At 36.8% G+C, this 21,179-nt stretch overlaps 1 protein-coding gene across 5 annotated transcripts in view; it reads right to left on the bottom strand.

The window, feature by feature from the left end:
- Positions 1 to 21,179, bottom strand: part of LOC149842880 (protein FAR1-RELATED SEQUENCE 5-like) — a 43,291-nt gene that overhangs the window by 21,185 nt on the left and 927 nt on the right. The window contains exons 3-5 of one of the 5 annotated variants that reach the window (XM_089999500.1): positions 14,927 to 17,181; positions 14,671 to 14,828; positions 5,650 to 5,767 (exon numbers count right to left, since the gene is read on the bottom strand). In XM_089999500.1, the coding sequence (XP_089855626.1) occupies positions 15,229 to 17,178 (1,950 nt within the window). In that variant the 5' untranslated portion in view covers positions 17,179 to 17,181 and the 3' untranslated portion in view covers positions 5,650 to 5,767; positions 14,671 to 14,828; positions 14,927 to 15,228. Of the gene's footprint in view, positions 1 to 5,649; positions 5,768 to 14,539; positions 14,829 to 14,926; positions 19,600 to 21,179 lie in introns of those variants that run through there. The other 4 variants (XM_089999501.1, XM_089999499.1, XM_089999497.1 and 1 more) reach the window with 4 other exon arrangements.

A 21,179-nucleotide genomic window follows, 5' to 3' on the forward strand; every position in this document is an offset into this window, starting at 1 on the left:
CGAGCTCAGGCGGGAAGCAACACTGCACAGTGCCAACGCCCAGATCCACCAGCAGCAACGGGTACAGCGGCAATGAGTTGTCTCGGGTCCAAGGACTGGACCTGAGACCCAGATCTTGCCAGGCATTATTAATACCCTGCCTAGGGTTTCGTGAAGGACAAAGAACAATGAAATCGCAACTGCAGTTCTTTTTTTTCTTTCAGCAGTTTCTTTTCTTTTGACATTTGTTTATTCCATTAGCTTGCGTTGTTTGCTTTTACGCCCTGTTAGTTCTTCTTTCCAATTGTTTTCATCAACTCTTTAATTGAGGCTCCATTGAAATAAAGAAAACCAGACAACACCAAGTTTTGGGTGGCTGTCTTTCCACTTGTTATTGCATGTTGCACAGTCGGGAGGATAGTGCCAACCATTTCAGCAAACCGGATTGTCGCAGCCGACCTCCCTCCACTGCATCAGGATTTTATTTGAGCTGGAATCTATTTCTTTACTATCAGATTGCTTGTGATTACTTTCTAGTTATTATTATTATCCTGCTCATTGGCTAGCTACTGTCAACGGTGAATACCATGGCTGAAATAAAGTCTAGGGATGGTGAACAAAGGTCTGCAGTGTCTGCAGAGTACAAAGCTTTTGTTAATCCCTTCTCTTATGGGTTGTCCGTAAAGTTGGACGACAATAATTATGAAAGGTGGTCGAGGACTTTTATGATGTCTGTGTCAGGACATCGTCGAAAACATATTCTGTTAGAAAATGAACCGACAGAGAAAACTAGGAAATGTACCACATGGCAGGAAGATAATGACATTGTTATGTCTTGGATTATGAACAGTGTTCAGCCACATATTGCAGACAGCTTAATTTACTATTCTACTGCAAAGGAGATGTGGGATTCATTACGTGACACGTACTCTCAAGACAAACATGTCAGTAGAATTTTGCAAGTTGAGCAAGAGATATTTCAGCTGCAGCACGGTGATCAGAATCTTTCCCAATATTAAATCAGCCTATAAAAGGCTCAACTTTGTTTGTCCTCCCTGCTGCACTAATCATAAAACCCATCAGGAACAGACTATGGTGGCTCGTTTTCTATCAGGATTATCTCTTGATTACTCAGTAGCCAAGGTGCAAATGCTTACTGGCTCTGAGATCCCTACTCTAGCTAATGCCTACAACCGGTTAAGCCGTCTTGATGTTACCCTTCCTCCGCCTCATGGGGACTCTCAGACTTCAGCTCTTGTTGTCACTAGTGGACGAGGGCATGGTTTACCTAGTTCTTCCAGAGGCAGAGGTCGTGGAAGAGGCAATGGAGGTCGTAGCAGGCTTCAGTGTACATATTGTGGCAAGCAGGGGCACCTTGAGGATCGGTGTTGGGATAAGAACCCTAGAAGTCGCCCTCAGAGCTCATTATCGTTCCCCAAAGCAACAACTCAGGTTGTCTCTTCCATCACTGAACTTGTGCCTACTTCTTCAACCAATACAATTCTCTCAGTCGTGCAGAATATGATCAACTTCTTTCTCAGAGTTCTGCATCTGTGTTTGCCTTTATTGTAGTGACTGATGTGGCATGCTCTGCGGGTACTCAGGTGGATGATGGGGGTAAGATATGGATTATTGATTCTGGCGCCTCTCGACACTTTTGTGGAGATTCACATAGTTTCTCTAGACTGGTTCATACATCTTTCCCTCGTCATGTTAAATTGACAGATGGTAGATTATCCCCAATGGTGGGGCAAGGAGATGTGTATCTTACTCCTACATTACGGATTCAACATGTTCTCCGGGCCCCATAGTTTCCTAAGAATTTATTATCCGTAAGCCAGCTTACAAAAGAACTAAATTGTTGAGTTATATTTGACCCGGGTTCCTGTGTATTTCAGGATTTGATGTCTGGGGAGAAGATTGGTGGAGGCCATGAGGAGGGAGGTGTTTACTATCTTACACAACTAGTTAGAGTAGCAACTTCGTGTGTGGAATCGAGTTCTAATTCCTACCAATGGCATCTCAGATTGGGTCATCCTTCTCTTTCCAAGCTTCAAAGAGTCATTCCTCAGGTCTCTCCTATAGCGTCCTTTCAGTGTGAAGCATGTCAGTTGGGCAAGCATCATCGTAGTTCCTTTTCTTTAAGTCAGAGTTGTTCTAGTCAAAGTCCTTTTGATCTAATTCATGTTAATGTTTGGGGGCCTAGTCGGGTTCCTAATAGGTTTCAGTCCAAGTATTACCTTGTCATTGTTGATGACTACTCTAGAGTGTCATGGGTCTTTTTAATAAAGGAGAGATTTGAAGTCCTGTGTATTCTCCAATCTTTTATTCTTGAAATAAAGACTCAATTTGGTTCCATTGTTAAAATTGTTCGCACTGATAATGCTCTTGAATTCAAATCTAGCAAACCATTATAATTTTATCGGGATAATGGGATTTGCCCCCAATTTTCATGTGTCCATACGTCCCAGCAAAATGGGGTAGCTGAAAGAAAACACTGGCACCTTTTGGAAGTAACTCGAACCCTTATGATTCAAACAAACATGCCAACTTCTTTTTGGGGAGATGCCCTTTTTCTTACTTCCTATTACCTTATTAACAGAATGCCTTCTACTGCTCTTAATGACCAAATTCCTATCAGACAGCTTTATCCTGATTGTTCTTTGTTCAAAGTTGCTCCTAAGGTATTTGGTTGTGTTTGTTTTGTGCAAAAACTTGGACCTACTAGGGACACAGGCAACTAAGTGTGTCTTCCTTGGGTATCCAAAAAACCAAAAGGGGTACAAATGTCTTGACCCCATTGCTCGTAAAGAGTATATCAGTGCGAATGTCACATTCTTTGAGACCATTCCTTCTCGATGTGTGCGTCTCATGTGAATCCTGATATGTCCAAATCTTTTCCTTTACCCATTCCTTTGGAGTGAGTTCCTTTGTTGCCTTCATTATGTTCTGATCCATCTTTAACTCGGTTCCATGATCCTCCATTGGTGTATACTCGCCGTCAAGCCTCCTCTCGTGGCCCTTCATCATCTTCTTCTCCTGCAGTCAATGATCCTGATTATGTTCATGATTCTATTGCTTATTCTGATGATCGTAGAGCATATCCTGAGATTGAAAATGATTTGCCCATAGCCCTCAGGAAAGGCACGCGGCAGTGTACTCTGCACCCAATTTCAAAGTTTGTGTCCACAGAAAGGATTGGAAAGACCATGCAAAACTTTTTATCTGATTTATCTGCCATCTCCAGTCCTATCAATCATCAACAGACTTTATTAGATCCTCAATGGAAACAAGCAATGCAAGAAGAAATGGACGCCTTGATTCCTCAAGGGACTTGGGAGCTTGTTAATTCTCCTTTTGATGCAAACATTGTTGGTTGTAAGTGGGTGTACACTATTAAATATCATTTTGATGGCACTTTGGAGAGACAAAGCTCGTCTAATCACCAAAGGCTACACCCAAACATATGTGGTGGACGTCTTTGAGACTTTCTCTCATGTAGCCAGAATGGGCACTATACGCTTAGTTATTTCTGTGGTTGTTCATCATGGGTGGAGTATGACTCAGCTTGATGTGAAGAATGCTTTTCTATATGGGGATCTATCTGAGACGGTCTACATACAACAACCGTCTGGCTTCGAACGACAAAGGGAGTGTGGCAAAGTGTGCAAACTGAAAAATGCAATATATGGCCTAAAGCAAAGCCTGCGTGCATGGTTTTACAAATTATTTGAGGTGATGTCTAAATTTGGTTTCCAGAGGTCACCATCAGACTATTCTTTGTTCATAACGAATAGCTCTAAAGGTTTTGTGATTATGGTTGTTTATGTTGATGATATAATTTTAACTGGAGATAATAAGCAGGAGATTTCAAGCACCAAGGCATATCTGCATAAATACTTTATTACAAAGGATTTGGGTCCTCTCAGGTACTTCTTGGGAATCAAAGTAGCAAGAAATAGAGAAGGTATGGTTCTTTCTCAAAGAAAATATGTGCTTGATCTTTTACAGGAGACGGAGATGCTAGGTGCAAAACCAGCCACTATTCCCATGAATCCTAAACTACTCTTGTATGACGAGCAATCTAAGGCAGTTTATAGTAAGTCCTATAGGACTCTCATTGGTAAACTTCTCTATGTTACTCTAACTAGGCCTGACATATCATTTGTTGTTGGCAAGTTGAGTTAATTCATGGATAAACCAAGAGAAGTTCATTGGGAGGCAGCTATGATGGTTCTTAAATACCTGAAGACATCTCCAGGAAAAGGTCTATTGTTTACAAAAGAGGCAAATCTTGATGTGGTTGTGTATCCTGATGCTGATTATGCAGAGGGTTTGTTGATGACAGAAAGTCTACTACAGGGTTCTGTGTTTTTGTTGGTGGCAACTTAGTTTCATGGAGAAGCAAAAAACAAGTTGTAGTAGCAAGATCAAGTGCTAAGTCAGAATATAGGGCCATGGCACAAACTGCTGCTGAAATGATTTGGATAAAATCTATGCTTACTGGATTGGGCATAAAGGCTTCTCTGCCTATGAAGATGATGTGTGATAACAAGGCAGCCACGTATATTACTAATAATCTTATATTTCATGAGAGGACTAAGCATATTGAGATAGATTGCCATTATATTCGGGATATGGTTCAAGTGGGAAATATATCAAATGTTCATGTTTCTTCGGAAGATCAAGTAGCAGATGTTTTTACCAAACCCCTTCCTATCGCAAAATTCTCAAAGTGTTGTAACAAGCTGAGCATGATTGACATCTATGCTCCAGCTTGAGGGGGAGTGTTGAGAGTTATTATCATGAGGGGTTTATTAGAAATTAGAAAAGTTATCAGGTGGTCTTGTTTATATTTTAACTTTTAATGGTCTCTTTTGTAATTTTCTTTATTGACCCTAATCACTACTTAAGGGTGATTAGGGCTAATCATGAATAGATTTTTTTATCTTTTCTCAAACCAAGTTGAGACAATTCTCACGCAGCTTCTCTCTCTCGTCGTTCACACGCAGGCTCTCTCTCGTGGTCGAGCCCAGAAAATAGGTATGTTGCCTCTCTCTCTCTCTCTCTCTCTCTCTCTCTCTCTCTCTCTCTCTCTCTCTCCAATATATGATCAGCATAAATTTCAGTTAGAGTGGAAGCAAATGTATACATATTGGGATGCTCTACATATGTAAGTAGATAGGAACTAGTAACAGCAAGTCTTGAAAGAGTGCTCAAAGCATAGTGCAGGAACGAAACAAGTGAATCTAGTCAACAGCACTAACAAGGTTCAATGGAACTTTTGCAAATCAAGTTGACTTCCCCAAACCATAGCACCACCAACCCACCCAGTCTCAGTACTGGCAGCACAGTGCAGACCAGATTCTCTATGTCAGCTATACGCCATGACTCATGACCAAGCATCCAATAGGACCAATACAATTCACTCGGTGGTGGTCATGAACTATAGTTCACTTTATGGAAGATGTACCTCAAAAATTTCTATGGGATTCATTACTAAAAAATAAGATAAAGAAACTGGAAGGATCATCATATACCATCGGACCTGATTGTTTGATACATTTTGGACAGCTACGACTCCAGCATTTGGTGGAGCCAGAGGTCCCCAAAACATGGCTAGGCAGTGCATATGTTTTGGAGTGTATTTCAGCACACGATGCCGACCATTTTGGTCTTCAATGGCATACAGATGCATTATTTGATAACGCCTCCAACCGATCGAAACAATGATTGGGTCTCTCATTTTCAACACTTTCCTGTGCCACCTATGATGCTTTAGTCAGACCTGGAAGAAGGAAAAACTAACCAAGTCAGCCAACGAACTAGCGTAAGAAATTTATTTCAAATTAATTGATTGGCAACGTCCCAACACAACGCTGACAGCCCCCCCCAAAAAAAAACTTCCGAGGGCGCTGCCCCCCTATGCCCCCCCTGACCGCTGACCGCGCAGCGAGACCCGTGCCGGGGGGAGCCCCCAGACCCCCTTACTGCAAGGGGAAAAACTTTGAATCTTTGCATTGTAACTATGTCTTTTATTTCATAAAATTTGTTTATATTTGAATTGACCTTATGTATTCACATTCATTGAGGTCGGAGTTGCAACTTCAATGCTCACTACATGTGTAATCTGGTAGGGTTTACTTAGCTTTGCCCATGATCTGTTATCATTCACATTGAATCTTTGCCCATTTACTTAGCTTTGCCCATGACCTGTTATCATTCACATTGAATATATTGTTAGATTTTTCTATATTCTCCTTTTAGTGGCAAGTAATTCAAATTGGTTCCTAAATAAAAAATAAATAAACTAATATTTTTTTAGTTCTCACTGACTTCATGCGTTTGTTGAATATGAATCTAATTTTTGTGTTAATATATATTTTGTTATATGTATTTTTGCAGTTGAACAATGAGAAAAGATGTAGGATGGGATCATGGAGTTAAAGTTCCAAATCCCACTAAAGATCCCAAACTTATAGGACATGTAATTTGCAATTACTATGGGAGGCATCTATAGGTTAAAGCATCATTTAGCTGGCACAAAACATTGTACGAAGCAGTACCACCTGATGTGAAAAGATTTTTTCAAAATCATCTAAAGGATCATAAGCAAAAGAAACAAGAGAAAGAACAAAACAAGTTGGATATCGAGAAAAGTATTTATTTTGGATAATCAACCGGCGATAATGTGAATAAAGAAACAAATGGATCATGTAGTGATGCAAAAACAAGCATAGGTGGTCCTATGGACCTCTTTGTAAACAAAGAAGCACGACAAACCACAATAAACACTGCTTTCAAAAGGGATGAAAGAAAAAATGCATGTTGTGTCATTGGTAGATTTTTTTATGCAAATGCCTTATCATTTAATCTTTGCAATAGTCTATATTTTGGTGCAATGGTAGAAGCTATTGCAAATTATGGGCAAAGATTCAACCCACCTTTTTATCACGAGATCAGAACATGGATTTTGAAAGACGAGACTGATTGTACTCACGAAATTTTAAAAGAGTTTAAAAATGAATGGTCAAAGGTTGGTTGTAGCATTATGACAGATGGTTGGACAGATGGAAAAGGAAGAAACCTAATTAATTTTCTTGTGAACAACTCATCTGGGACAATATTTTTTAAGTCCGTTGACATCAGCGATATGGAAAAAACTGGTGCAAATTTGTGTAAGTTGTTTGAAGAAGTTGTTAAAGAAGTTGGTGAAAGTAATGTGGTGCAATTCATTATAGATAATGCACCAAATTATGTGACAGCTGGGAATATGTTAATAGCAAGAAAAACATGTTTTTGGGCACCATGTGCAGCGCATTGCTTGGATCTTACGTTAGAAGATATTGGAAATATATCAATTTTTAAAGATATTGTGAAAAAGGCAAAAAAAATTTACAAGATACATTTATAGTCATACATGGGTATTAAATTTAATGAGAAAGTTCACAAAGAAGAAAGAACTTTTACGTTCTGCCATCACTCGTTTTGCCATAACATATCTCACACTTCATAGTATTGGATGTTATAAGGAGTTAAAGTCGATGTTCTTATCTTCAAATTTTAGATCATCTAATTAATATAAGAAATTTGATGCTAAAAGCATTTCTTATATTGTTCTTAATGATCATAAGTTTTGGGTTGCCATATCATATGCAATTAAAGCTACACTGTCTCTCGTGAAAGTGATGCAATTAGTTGATGCAGATGAACCAGATTTGGGATTTTTGTATGAGGCAATGGATAGAGCAAAGGAAGAAATTGCTTCAAATCTTGATAAGGTTGAAAGAAAATATAAACCTATTTGAGATATCATTGATAGACGATAGGACTTGCAACTTCATATTGCATGCAGCTGCCTATTATTTAAATCCACATTTTCATTATGCTGACAACTTCAACCCGGATGGAGAAGTAATGAGTGGCTTTATGATTGTGTTGAAAAATTGGTTTATGATGCAAATATTCGGTTGAAAATTACAACACAAATCGATGCATTTAAAAAGGCAAAGGGGTTGTTTGGCAAAGAGACAGCTGTTACAACAAGAAAATTAAAAAGTTCTGGTAAGTTTGTAATTATGTTGTTATTTGTCAATATTTTTTTACGTTTTTGTTAATTATAACATTCTTAATATTTTTATCATTTTTTTTATTGTTTTATTTGAATGCAGCTGATTGGTGAAGCTCATTTGGGCACAAAAATCCTGAGTTGATGAATTTTGCAATTTGAATTCTAAATTTGACGTGCAGTGCATCTGGCTATGAGAGGAATTGGAGCATTTTCTCATTAGTTTGTGACTTTGTATTTTATTTTTTAAATACATTTTTATAAGTTTAATTATCTTATAATTGATTATCAATTATTTGAAATTATAGGTGCATACAAAACGAAGGAATAGACTTGAACAAGAGAAGATGAATGCATTTATTTTTTTAATGTACAATATGAAATTAAGAGAGAGAAATATGAGGAGGGCTACCAAAGACCCTATATGTCTAGATCATATAGACTCAGACGATGAGTGGATTGTGGAGAAGGAAGATCCAGTGTTGCCTATGAAATGAAATGGGGATCTTCGAAACACGAGCTTAGATTAACAAGGGCAAGTGTCGAGAATGACACTAAAGCATAACCCTTAAAAAGGGTATAACTGGAAACAAAAAAAATAAAAATGTATTCTTTATTGATATGAAAAACCAATTGCTTAAGAAGCATTGGAATGAAATACAAGAGGGGTTGCACCCCTTTATATACACAGCTGAAAGAGGACTCAATAGAGCTGTTGGACAGCTCTATTTAGAGTTGTGTCAGTCCAACAGCTCTATTGCTAGTCAAGTCTGGACAGGACTTGACTAGCAACAGTCATTCTAGTTCAAACTGAACTAGATGACATAAAGACAAAAAATAAAAATAAAGAAAAAAAATTACAGAAAAGAAAGAAATGAAAAATGTATTTATATATATAATAATAATATAATATTATTATATATACATATATGTACAGTTTTACATTTTAACACTCCCCCTCAAACTTACGGTACAATGAGAGAAAGTTTGTCTAAGAGAAAGTGAAATCGGGGAGCAGCGAGAGGCTTTGTAAAGAAGTCTGCTAACTGATATTCTGAAGTGACATATGGCAGATCAATTATCCCGTGTAGATATTCCTCTCTGACGTAGTGACAATCCATTTCGATGTGTTTGGTGCGTTCGTGGAATGTTCTGTTACTGGCAATGTAGATCGCACTTTTGTTGTCACAACACATTTGTGAAGCCTTTGTTGCTTCAGCTCCCATGTCAGCAAGCAGTCGTCGGAGCCAAACTACTTTCATGGCCGTGGTTGTCATGGCTCTGTATTCAGCAGCGGTGGATAAGAGAGATACCTTTTGCTGCTTTTTACACCTCCACGAGATGAATGATTCCCCTAAAAAGACATAAAAGCCACTGGTTGAGTGTCTGTTATTGGGATCACCTCCCCAATTAGTATCAGTATATGCAATTAAATCAAGAGAAGAGGAGGAAGATCAGAAAAGTCCTCGTGAAAGAGAGGACTTGATGTATCTGATAATACGCATGACTGCTCCCATATGAATAGAAGTAGGAGCATGTTGAAATTGAATTGTTGTATGAACAGCATGTGTTATATCTGGTCTGGTAATGGATAGATAGGAAAGTGCCCCGACAAGCTGTCTGTAAGGAGTAGGGTCTGCAAGAAGTTCTCCATCATCAATCTTCATTTTAACATTAACAACTTCTGGAGTGTCAACTTTCTTATCATCAGTAATACCAGACCTGAAAACAATATCAAAAGCAAATTTAGTCTGAGATAATAAATATCCTCTAGGAGAATAAGCAACTTCAATGCCTAAAAAATATCTCAACAAACCCAAATCAGTCATTTCAAAATGAGATTTAAGAAGTGTTTTGATTGTTTCAACTCCCTGTTTATCGCTTCCGGTGATGATCATATCATCCACATAGAGAAGAAGCACAATGATCCCTGCATCAGAATTCTTAATAAACAAAGCAGTGTCAGTTAAACAGAATTGAAAACCAATATCATTCATAACACGACTAAACCTATCATAACAAGCTTTTGGTGCTTGTTTAAGTCCATAAAGAGCTTTTTCTAAGCGAAGGACTTTACCCTTAGGAATACTTAGACCAGGAGGGGGTTCCATATATACTTCTTCAACTAGCTTTCCATTTAAAAAAGCATTTTTGACATCCATTTGAAAAATAGACCATTTTTTGATAGAAGCTAAGGCAATTAAGGTTCGGACAGTAGTCATACGAGCCACCGGAGCAAAGGTTTCTTCATAATCAATCCCATATTCTTGGGCATAACCTTTGGCTACTAAACGGGCTTTATATCTTTCAAGAGTACCATCACTTTTGGTTTTAATTTTATAAACCCATCGACATCCTATAGTTTTCTTCCCTGGAGGAAGATCTTGAATATTCCATGTAGAAGTCTTTTCAAGTGCATCTAATTCAGCTTTCATGGCTTCTATCCATTTGATATCATTTTTTGTTGAAAATATGTGGATGGTTCTTCATATGAGTAAATTAATGCAATAACTGCCCTATATGTGGGTGAGAAAGACTCGTATGATACAAACTTTTCTGGAGGCCTCGAGATTCGGGATGATTGTCTAGTTGGAATGTTAGAATATTTCTCAAGTGCACATGGAGTATTAGACTCTTGTCGCCTGGAATATTGAATACTAGTATCTCTATGAACTTCTTCATTTTCAACATTAAGATCAATAATTCTTGGATCATCATCAAAGTTACAATCAAGGTCATATTCATCAGATGTTGATGTTAGATCTAGCAAAAAGGAGTACTCAGTGACGTCTTTTAATTTTCTAAAATCAAAGAAGCTCTCCATTTCAAGAAAGAAAACATTTCTAGACACATATAGTTTATTATTTTTGAAGTCAAAACATCTATAACCTTTCTGGTTTTCAGCATATCCTAAAAAGGCACAGGGAATCGCACGAGGGGAAAGTTTATCATTTTTGTCAGTAAATATGAAACATTTGCACCCAAATATTCTTAATCTAGAGTAGTCTGGAGAAATGTTCATAAGTTTTTCAATGGGAGTGATATTTTGTAACGAAGAAGATGGCATCCTATTAATGAGATAGGTGGCAGTTAAGGCAGCTTCTGCCCAAAAGTCTTTAGGGACTTGATTTGCTATTAATAAAGTTCTAGTGGTTTCTATAATATGACGATGTTTTCGTTCTGCCAGTCCATTTTGTTGAGGTGTATAAGGACAAGATCTTTGATGTGTGATGCCATGCAATTTAAGATAATTTTGAAAATCTGTGGATAAAAACTCTCCCCCTGAATTTGTGCGAAAAATAGTAATATCATTTTGAAATTTGTTTTTAACCATATTATGAAAAGTTTGAAAGTATGAAAATACTTCAGACTTATGTTTGAGAAAGTACATCTACGTATGTCGGGAGAAATCATCGACAAAAATAACATAGTAAACAAATCCTCCTTTAGAAATTACTGGTGCAGGACCCCAAACATCCGAGTGTATTAATTCAAGTGGTCTTGAAGAGAAAAATGTTCTGTTCTGAAATGGTAATCTTTTCATTTTGCCGAGAATACAATCTTTACAATCAAATGATTCAGAGTTACAAAACTTTCCTAGATTTGGAAAATGTTGGATTTTGGATATATGTGAGTGACCAAGTCTCTTATGCCACAGTTCCAACTCTATTTTTTGAATATTATAACAAAAAGCTTTCTTCAGCATTTCCAAAAAATCCATGTAATAGAGTCCTCCTTCTCTATGGCCTTCCCCAATCAGCTTGCCTGACTGACGATCCTGTACCCAAGAACCATGAGAAGAAAAAGAAATATTACACCCATAATCAGAAATTTGAGATACAGATAAAAGATTTAAATTTAATTTGGGAACATGTCTAATTTCTAGAATAAAAAAAAAATTTGTTTTATAAATTTTTTCAAAATTTCCTATTCCTTCTATTTCAAGAGAAGTCCCATCAACAGTAAAGACCTTTGACACACTTGTTTTATTTTTAACACATTTGGATAGACTTTGATTATTTGGGGTCATATGAAAAGATGCACCAGAGTCAAGAAGCCAAGAAATTTTACCTAGATCAGAAAAAGATGAGGCTGTTGCACCGGTTGAAGCTTCAGATGAGGAAGAGGCACCTTTGATGAGAGGCTGAAGAATCTCCATTAGTTGGGCCAGGAAAACTGGTGCATCCTGATCTTTAGGCTCCGATCCAGCAATTGCAGCTCTTTTTTCTCTCAGCTTCTTAAGTTTGGGACATTGTGGCCTGTAGTGTCCCGGTTCATGACAGTGATGACAAATAACTTTCTTCTTATCATAGTCACCATTTTGTCGGTTAAAGTGAGGAGGCCTATATGATCGAACATGATTCACTGGTCTAGACACGGCTAAAACGGAATCATCTTCAATTTTTAAAGAACCTTTCCGGAGACGATTTTCTTCCATTGTTAACTCTTCAATAGTTTCAACAATAGAAGGAATTTTTCCCCGATGAAGTAGGGCCGATTTAGTGGTTTTAAATTCCAGCCTTAATCCAGTGATAAACTGGTAAAAATGTTCAGCATCGAGTTGTTTCTGACGAAGCTCGATGTCTTCGGCACAATGCCACTTTGGTTCTAAAAGGGAAAGTTCTTCCCAAAGTTCGGACAACCCATTGTAATATTCACGAATAGTTTTGTCTCCTTGTGTCATCATTCGAACTTTTTCTTGGAGGTTGCACACGTGTGCAATATCTTTAAGGGAATACATATTCTTAAGGTATTCCCATGCCTTATCGGCATGATCAAATTTGGCAAGACTTGAGCATTTTTTAATGTAACGCTATTGATAAGCCATGACATTATCTTCGCATGAGATATTCTCCATTCTTTCCATTTCTTCTCGTATGAGGCAATAGCCTTGATTTTCTCTTCTTCCGATAGAGGGACCTCTTTATCTCCCTCCTTTTTAGTAAGAGATAGCTTAGGTTCCGAATCGGAACCATCCACAATCCCCCGTAAGCCTTTTCCCCATATATGGTGCTTCATGATTGAAGCCCATGTTACATAGTTCGTATCACTTAGTTTCATAGGCATGATGGTGACTTTATCATTGTCATCCATCGATTACAAGGAGAGAAAGAATAGGGATAGAAGAGAAACAAGAAGGAAAATGAAAAAGAAAGAAAAAAAAACAATACAACAAGATGTGAAATCTTCTCCAATGAAGTGATAAAACGCTTCTCTTCAAGTGGCGAACACTTTTGCAAACGGGCACGGAAACCGAGGCAGCTTTTCCTCAAAATTTAGTACTTTCGCAGCTCTGATACCATGAAATGAAATGGGGATCTTCGAAACACGAGCTTAGATTAACAAGGGCAAGTGTCGAGAATGACACTAAAGCATAACCCTTAAAAAGGGTATAACTGGAAACAAAAAAAATAAAAATGTATTCTTTATTGATATGAAAAACCAATTGCTTAAGAAGCATTGGAATGAAATACAAGAGGGGTTGCACCCCTTTATATACACAGCTGAAAGAGGACTCAATAGAGATGTTGGACACAGTCCAACAGCTCTAAAACAGCTCTATTTAGAGCTGTTGGAACTGTGTCAGTCCAACAGCTCTATTGCTAGTCAAGTCTGGACAGGACTTGACTAGCAACAGTCATTCTAGTTCAAACTGAACTAGATGACATAAAGACAAAAAATAAAAATAAAGGAAAAAAATTACAAAAAAGAAAGAAATGAAAAATGTATTTATATATATATATAATAATATAATATTATTATATATACATATATGTACAGTTTTACATTTTAACAGCCTAGTGATCCCAATTGGTTGGAGGATTTATGGTTGGATCCAAACTTCGACATAAATGCCATTGAGCATGTGCCTATTGAAAAAGTCACTTCACCTCATGATTTACAAAGTGGTTCTAGGCAAGCCAGGTTTTCAAGAGATCGAGGTAAAGCTATATTCCTTTTACCTTGTTATGAATATAAATGTATTTTTTTAATTACATGACATAAGTATTTAATACATGAATTTTTATTGAAGGAAAAAGAAAAACAAAAGAAGTTACCGAGGAGGTGGAGGAAGAAAGTGCAGATGATGAAGAGTCAGAGAATGAAGATGAAGGAAAACCTATTTATATAGATTCCTTAGATGATGATATATGACATTGAAGACTTAGATATTGATGATGACGAGACACAAGAAGATCCTAGGCCCTAATTCATATTATAGAGCTATGGCCATTTATATGTTTTGGGGGTCTTTGAGTTGTAATTATGAATGTTAACACTTTCATTTTGAAGAGTTTTGGATAAATATATTAACATTTGGTTGTTAATGTTAACATGCATTTTCTAATTATGACATGACATTGTTAGTGCTAATATGCATTTTGTTGTTAATGTTAATTTTTTATTGAATGATTGCTCATATTTTATTTCTTAGATACTTACATAGATCAAGTTGTTGCATTAATGTTACTTTTACATGTTAATCTCATATTTTTTCTGTATTTATTTGAGATTTTTTATTTTTTGTTGGTTGTTGCTTCATCAATAAAGCATTTCTTATTTATTTATAATTTTAGATAATTTTTATAGTTTTTTTTAAGTTTTAATAAAAAAAAGCTTACACTTTGCACCTCGAGGCGTCAGATTTTGGTGGAGCGTCTCGCTACGCCTCAACGCTTTTCACAACACCGACCATGTGCACCCCTTAAATTTCCAGTAGGGCATTACTTGTTCAGTGGAAATATACATCACCAAGTGACTTGGTATGTAGCATCCTTTCCTGTGAAAGAACAGAAACAAATAACTCTTATGTTAGCATAGAAATGAAATACGATCTGAAAATATCAATAATAAACATTTTTAAGCCAATATACGCACCTCACACGCACACATGCAGACCTTGGAGGGATTCAAGGTGCCTTTTGTGCACTAATAAATACCATATCTACTGCTAAAATTTTCTTCTTTTTCTTCTCTCAAAGCATGTTCTTATTCTACAGCAGCCTTGATTGCACGTCTTTCCTTCTCTCCCACCAGTTTTTCCTTTATTGTACGATAGTCATATACTTGTCTTTGGAAGTCATTCTATGTAATATCTGTCATGTTAGACTGCTGAGCAAGATGAAAAACTCATCATTCATAATTACAATGAAATTCGAGTGAGGCTGCTAAAATGCATATTACTCTATATCCTTTTTCAACATGCTCTCCACTTCTTCCATAATCATTATGGCTTGACTTTCAAGGTACTTGCATGCCTCCTCACTTTTTGAAGCCCTTGTTGCAATCTTAATCAAAGTACCATATATATGGTTGCAACGTGTTGCTACAACTGACCTCCCATCACCATCGGTCTGCATCAGAGAATGAGCTGTTACACCATTTTTAGCATTCTTTGTCCACCTTTTCAATATGTACTGCTCTGGAATTTGTTTAACTTTGGCATGATCAAGCACTTTCAAAGCATGACAACATAAAATGCCCATGGACTCAAACTTTCTGCAGCTGCAAGTAACTGTAAAATGGGATGAGTCAAAGCTGACAACATGTTCTTTAACAGTCTGCATAGATGTGATTTTATACATGAAAAGTTGTTCAACTCCACTCAAACAATCAATATCACAGTCCAAAACCCCCAACGCCTCCTTTCTAACCATTTCAAAGACATTCGGTGTGTAAACTTTTGCAGCTTCTCTTAATAAATGTGTATACAACATCGCTGGAGTTGTTTCATTTGCTTTGTTATCCTCCTTGAATTCAGCATCCCTTTGATCATCTATCAGCTCCTCATAATTCTTAAGAAAACTCAAAAGATCTAATTTTGAATTTAAGTATGTTTTCAAAAGATTGACCATGCTTTCATTCATTTCAGTTGTATTCATACCAGCACAAAACTTGTCCTGTCCATAAGCTACTGCCCATTTTTCTTTTTCCTTGAACAAGTCTGCCAACCATGTATTGCCCACAAGATTATGTTTATCCAACATATTCTGCCACGCAGATAAGAAACTATCATGATCATCACAATGAAACAAACAATTGCTAAAGTCATTCCTAAGGTCAGTTCCCTTATTAAATACATGACCCAAGTGTTTTGCACCATTATGAAAGATATGTCGCACACACAACTGATGGCATATGTTAGGCCACACCATGAGTACAGCATTTGTTATTGCTTGATCTTGATCAGTTAATATTACTTTTGGTTGTTTTCCTTTCATGGCTCCTTCAAAAGTTTGAAACAACCACTCAAAAGATTCAATTGTTTGATCATATAACAGTGTTGTACCAAAGATAACACTTTGTTTGTGATGATTTACACCGGTAAATAGTGCAAAAGGCCAACCACATTTATTGGCTCTCAACATGGTATCAAAGCAAACAACGTCCCCAAAGCATTCATAATCTACCCTTGACCTTGCATCTGCCCAGAAAATGTTTGTTATCAATTCATCTTTATCAAGTTGCATTGCACTAAAAAAAGAAGGGTCATTCATAGACTTGTCTTGTAGATATTGCAATACAGCCCCTGCATCGCCATACTTTGAGGTAATGGAACGCTTTTTCCTCAAGTAGTTCTTGTACTCCAATGGTAAATGTGCAGGATCTTTACCATCTCCATTTTGCTTTCTGATATAAGTACATGCATCCTTGAGCTCCACACCGGAGTTATCTGCCAAATCTACAACCTTTGGTTGCATTTTTCTTCGATGCGACCATAACATGTTCACCTTGTTAGGACTAACAACTGGATGGTTGTGTGTGGGTTCAAACTGTGACACATACAATTTACCGTTTGGCCCTCTCTTCACAATCATTCGAGCAAGACAACCACATCTTCCATTTGTTCTTACTCTAACAGAACCACCTTTTTTTATGGTATATCCTTCCCTATTACATACAAATGCCTTGCGTGTTATCTCTCCTATACTATTCTTATCCCAAGAACGAATCCGAACACTGAATCCTTGACTATGAGCATACATATTATAGAACTCATATGCATGATGATGATCATCAAACTCCAAACCAACCTTTGGAACCAAACTACTACCCTCCAAGTCAACATCTTTCATGTGACAATGACTCTCACCACTTCCATTGTTACCTTCTACAGGGACAAGAGCCATCTTCTGAAAAATAACAATAACAAGAATCAACAACAAACATCATATACTTGTGAGCATCATAACTACAAGAGAAAACAAGATTCAATACATGCACAATCATCTTTTCATCTAACAAGATACAAACTATTCATGCCTAAAGCAAGCTTAGATACATAACCCAAATCAGGGTACCATACACGAATTGAAAGTAAAGCTTACACATAAGGGAGAATTCGCCGAAGCATTTTGTCTCATTCACCATGTAAATGCACCTTGAATAATAGGCTTTTGAGCAAAATACGTCATCATTAGGTTGTTTTAATGTATTATGGCCCTCTCAAAGGGAAACAAAACTACAAGGCTCATAACCATATTTAACAGAGACACTACTAAATCCAAAATAAATTTACATCCCTTGTTGTTTGTTATTAATTTTAGTACATCAATTTGAAACAAAATAAAAGACAAAATAGTGTTTTGAAAACAAAACCCACCTTAAGTAATAGCAACACACACACAAATATGCACAAGTATATTATCGCAAATACACAAACCTAACACTGAAAGAAGTCCAAAGAAATATAAAAATAGAAAATTTGTTACACTTTAAAAATGCATATACATCAAACTGGAAAATTACTGTTCCACAAGAAACTCATCAACCTTTGCCAAGAAGATAGTGTTGAGTGCAGCATGCTAAGATGCCTTGGTCATTTGCCATCCATAGATGTGTCTTAATATCTAACTGCATTCAAAATTAAACTTATGGGCCAATGAGATTCATCGGGCTCTTATTATTGTTCAATGGCTTAACGGATCTAGGGTTCAATCTACACCTAACAATTAATCTTAAGTATACTACATTTATTAAGAAAACTTACTTTTATTTACTTGAGTGTGTAGAGCCAAAAAGAATTTCAATAATAAGTAGGGCAATAACATAAAAATATGCCAAGAATACGTGTGTCAGAAATTTGCAGGGCCACTTTCTTACATGCACGTTATGATGCATCTAGATGCTGTGAACAAGATTTTCTAATTTGGAACTAATAAAAAATTAAGACCAGAAGCATAAACATGTACCAACACCCATGTAGGCATTGAATTGTATATTGTGAGACTCAAATAAACTTATTTTACCAGTTTGCTCAAACCTGTTCCAGTCACTTTCATCTAGCACAGCTCCAAAGCAATAAAGGAAAGAAGAGCTCATCCTCTTTCTTTTCTTAGGATATGACAGACTAACAGCCTATAATAAAATCAGGTGCCCGTACAGAAGTTTGCAATATAGCTCTCAATTGGTGGTAAAATTTGTAAACAAAATAATCAAAAGAAAATGTTAAACAGGTAGCAAACGTATATGTGGTACTGAGCTAAAGAATAAAGACTAACCAAAACAATATCTATGATAAAAAAGGTTAAAATGAACAAAAAAAGTCATAAAGTGAGGATTGCACCAACGTGCAACCACAATCTTCAACTCAGTACACAACAAGGAGATGGAACTTTTAGAAATAAAATAACCATGTATCTTTCCAAAGCATCACAACCACTGTAATAAGAAAGAAAATACGCAATATGGAGCCACAGTTAAGATGACTGTGAGAGCATCTCTATGAATTCAACTCGATTTTGGTGTCGTATTACATGGGCAATCTGTTGTGTGCTAATTACCAGTAAAAACAAGACTCAAACTATCTCGAGAAACTAGTAACTACAATGTTTGGCCACAATGAATCTTTGAGAGAGAAAGAAAAGAGGATTAGTGGCAGACAGTGAGATTGATGGGTTGCTGAGACTGAACCAGGAAACAAGCTCAACCACATCAACAGTGTGCCCATGCTGCCGACACCTAGTGGCTGGTGCTAGAGAGAGGAGGATTGGCCAAACGAGAGAGGAGGCTATCATCTTGTGGGTAGGAGTGCAATGATAAGGGTCCTCTCATGGATTACAGTTTACTGTAACATGTTCCTCCACGCAGATCGATTGCAACTCTCTCACCTCAAGATCAAACTCCACGCGCCTTTGGATATAAAAAAGGGACATCCCTCTTCTCGTCTTCAAAAACAAACACCTGTGAGTGAGAGTAAGAGAGAGACTAGTGCCAGAAAAACTCTTAGTAAGAGGTAAAGAGAGAGCCCTTGCCAGAAAAACCCTAAGGCCCCATTTGAATGACCGGCTGAGAAAACCTAGTGTCAGTGTTGTGAAGAGCGTGCCTCAAGGCGCAAAAATCATGCCTCACCTCAAGTAGAAAAAATCATGCCTCACCTCAAGGAGAGGGCCTTTGTGCCTCGAGACGCACATGTGTAGCGCAAAAAGCCCAAGGCGTGCACCTCATAGGCCTTGAGACAAGGTGCACCTCAGGCTGAGGTGCACGCCTCAAAATGATTGGGGCAAATGGGGGTCGAAACCCCCATTTGACCCAAATCTAATATGCAAAAAAAAAAAGAGGGAGGCGCGATGGCCCCTCTCTCTCCCCTGTCAAAAGGAAGAATAAGGAGAGCACCAGGTACATCTCTCTCTCTCTCTCTCTCTCTCTCTCTCTCTCTCTCTCTCTCTCTCTCTCTCTCTCTCTCTCTCTCTCTATATATATATATATATATATATATATATATATATATATATATATATATATATATATATATATATATATATAGATAGATAGATAGATAGATAGATAGATAGATATCCATTTTTCTCCTTCACGTCTTTCTTCTTCCTCTCTTCTTTCTTCTTTTTCCCTCCTTCCTTTCCTTCTTCCATTCTTCTCCTCCTCCACTTTCTTTTGTTCTTCTTCCAGTCTTCTTCTTCTATTCTTCCTCTCCTTCCAATCTTCTTCTTCTTCCGGCCTTTTTCTTCTTCCCTCCATCTTCTTCTTAATGACAGGATTTTTTTCAATTAATTGATTGTATATAAAAATTGTATATGTCAATTTGTTTAGTTTGTTTATATAAAAATCGTATATGTGAAATTGATGCTTCCATTTTGTGTGATTATTTGCAAATATGCACGTGACTGTGTATGTACAGTAATTGACTGCTACATCATGGAAATTAAAAATATTTTTTTTGCTAAATGAAAATGTTTGCTTTTTTGTTTGTGAGACTAAGTGCATATATGGATTATTATGTGTGATTTTATTAGTTTGATAGAACTAATTTTTCAAGCAAGCATGCATAAAAAATTAGCTTAATGTTTGTTTAGAACTTTAGATGAATTTGAGTGCATTATATGATGTTGTTGAGGAATTTGATTGTTAGTGATTTTGTTAATTTTTCATTGACTGTTCATATTTTATTCGTTAGATACTTAGATAGACCAAGTTGTTTTATTAATGTTACTTTTACATGTTATTCTCATATTTTTCAGTATTTATTTGCGATTTTGTATTTCTTATTTGTTGTTTCATCAATAAAGCATTTCTTTTATTTATTTGTATTTTGAGATATTTTTTATAGTTTTTGTAATTTTTTTAAAATATATTTTTCAGGCTTACGTTTTACACCTCACTTCATAGTTTGGTGGAGAGCTGTGCCTGGTGTAAAACATAGTTTATGAAAGACCGTGAAAACCTGGTTTTGTTTTTTGGATGACAGCTGTAAACTTGTAAGTAGCCCAATTATCTGAAAGTTTCCATTTGGATGACAGTAACCTGATTTTGAAATTCTTTTACAAAAAATAACTCATAACACTTAATCATGGATAAAAGAAGGGTCCTTCACCCAGAAAAAAAACTCAGTTATGTTATTAAGATAAGCATTTCAATTTTTCATTTTAAGCATCACTACAAGCACAATTATGAACACTTCAGCGCGCAACACTATCATCATATCCAAAGTAAGAATCAATAGGACATGCTTTTCCATTCAAACAAAACCAACCTAGAAAGAAGAATAGTAAACAAGAACACCAAAACGACAACCAGAATTCACATATCTGGCCTTAATATTTAACACAACAAATGGTAAGTCACTAAGTCTTACAAATGGCAAGCACAGTATTGTGCCAAACAGTAGATATGG

Source organism: Nuphar pumila, chromosome 3 (assembly GCF_984573655.1).
Source record: "Nuphar pumila chromosome 3, dmNupPumi1.hap1.1, whole genome shotgun sequence".
Lineage (NCBI taxonomy): Eukaryota > Viridiplantae > Streptophyta > Magnoliopsida > Nymphaeales > Nymphaeaceae > Nuphar > Nuphar pumila.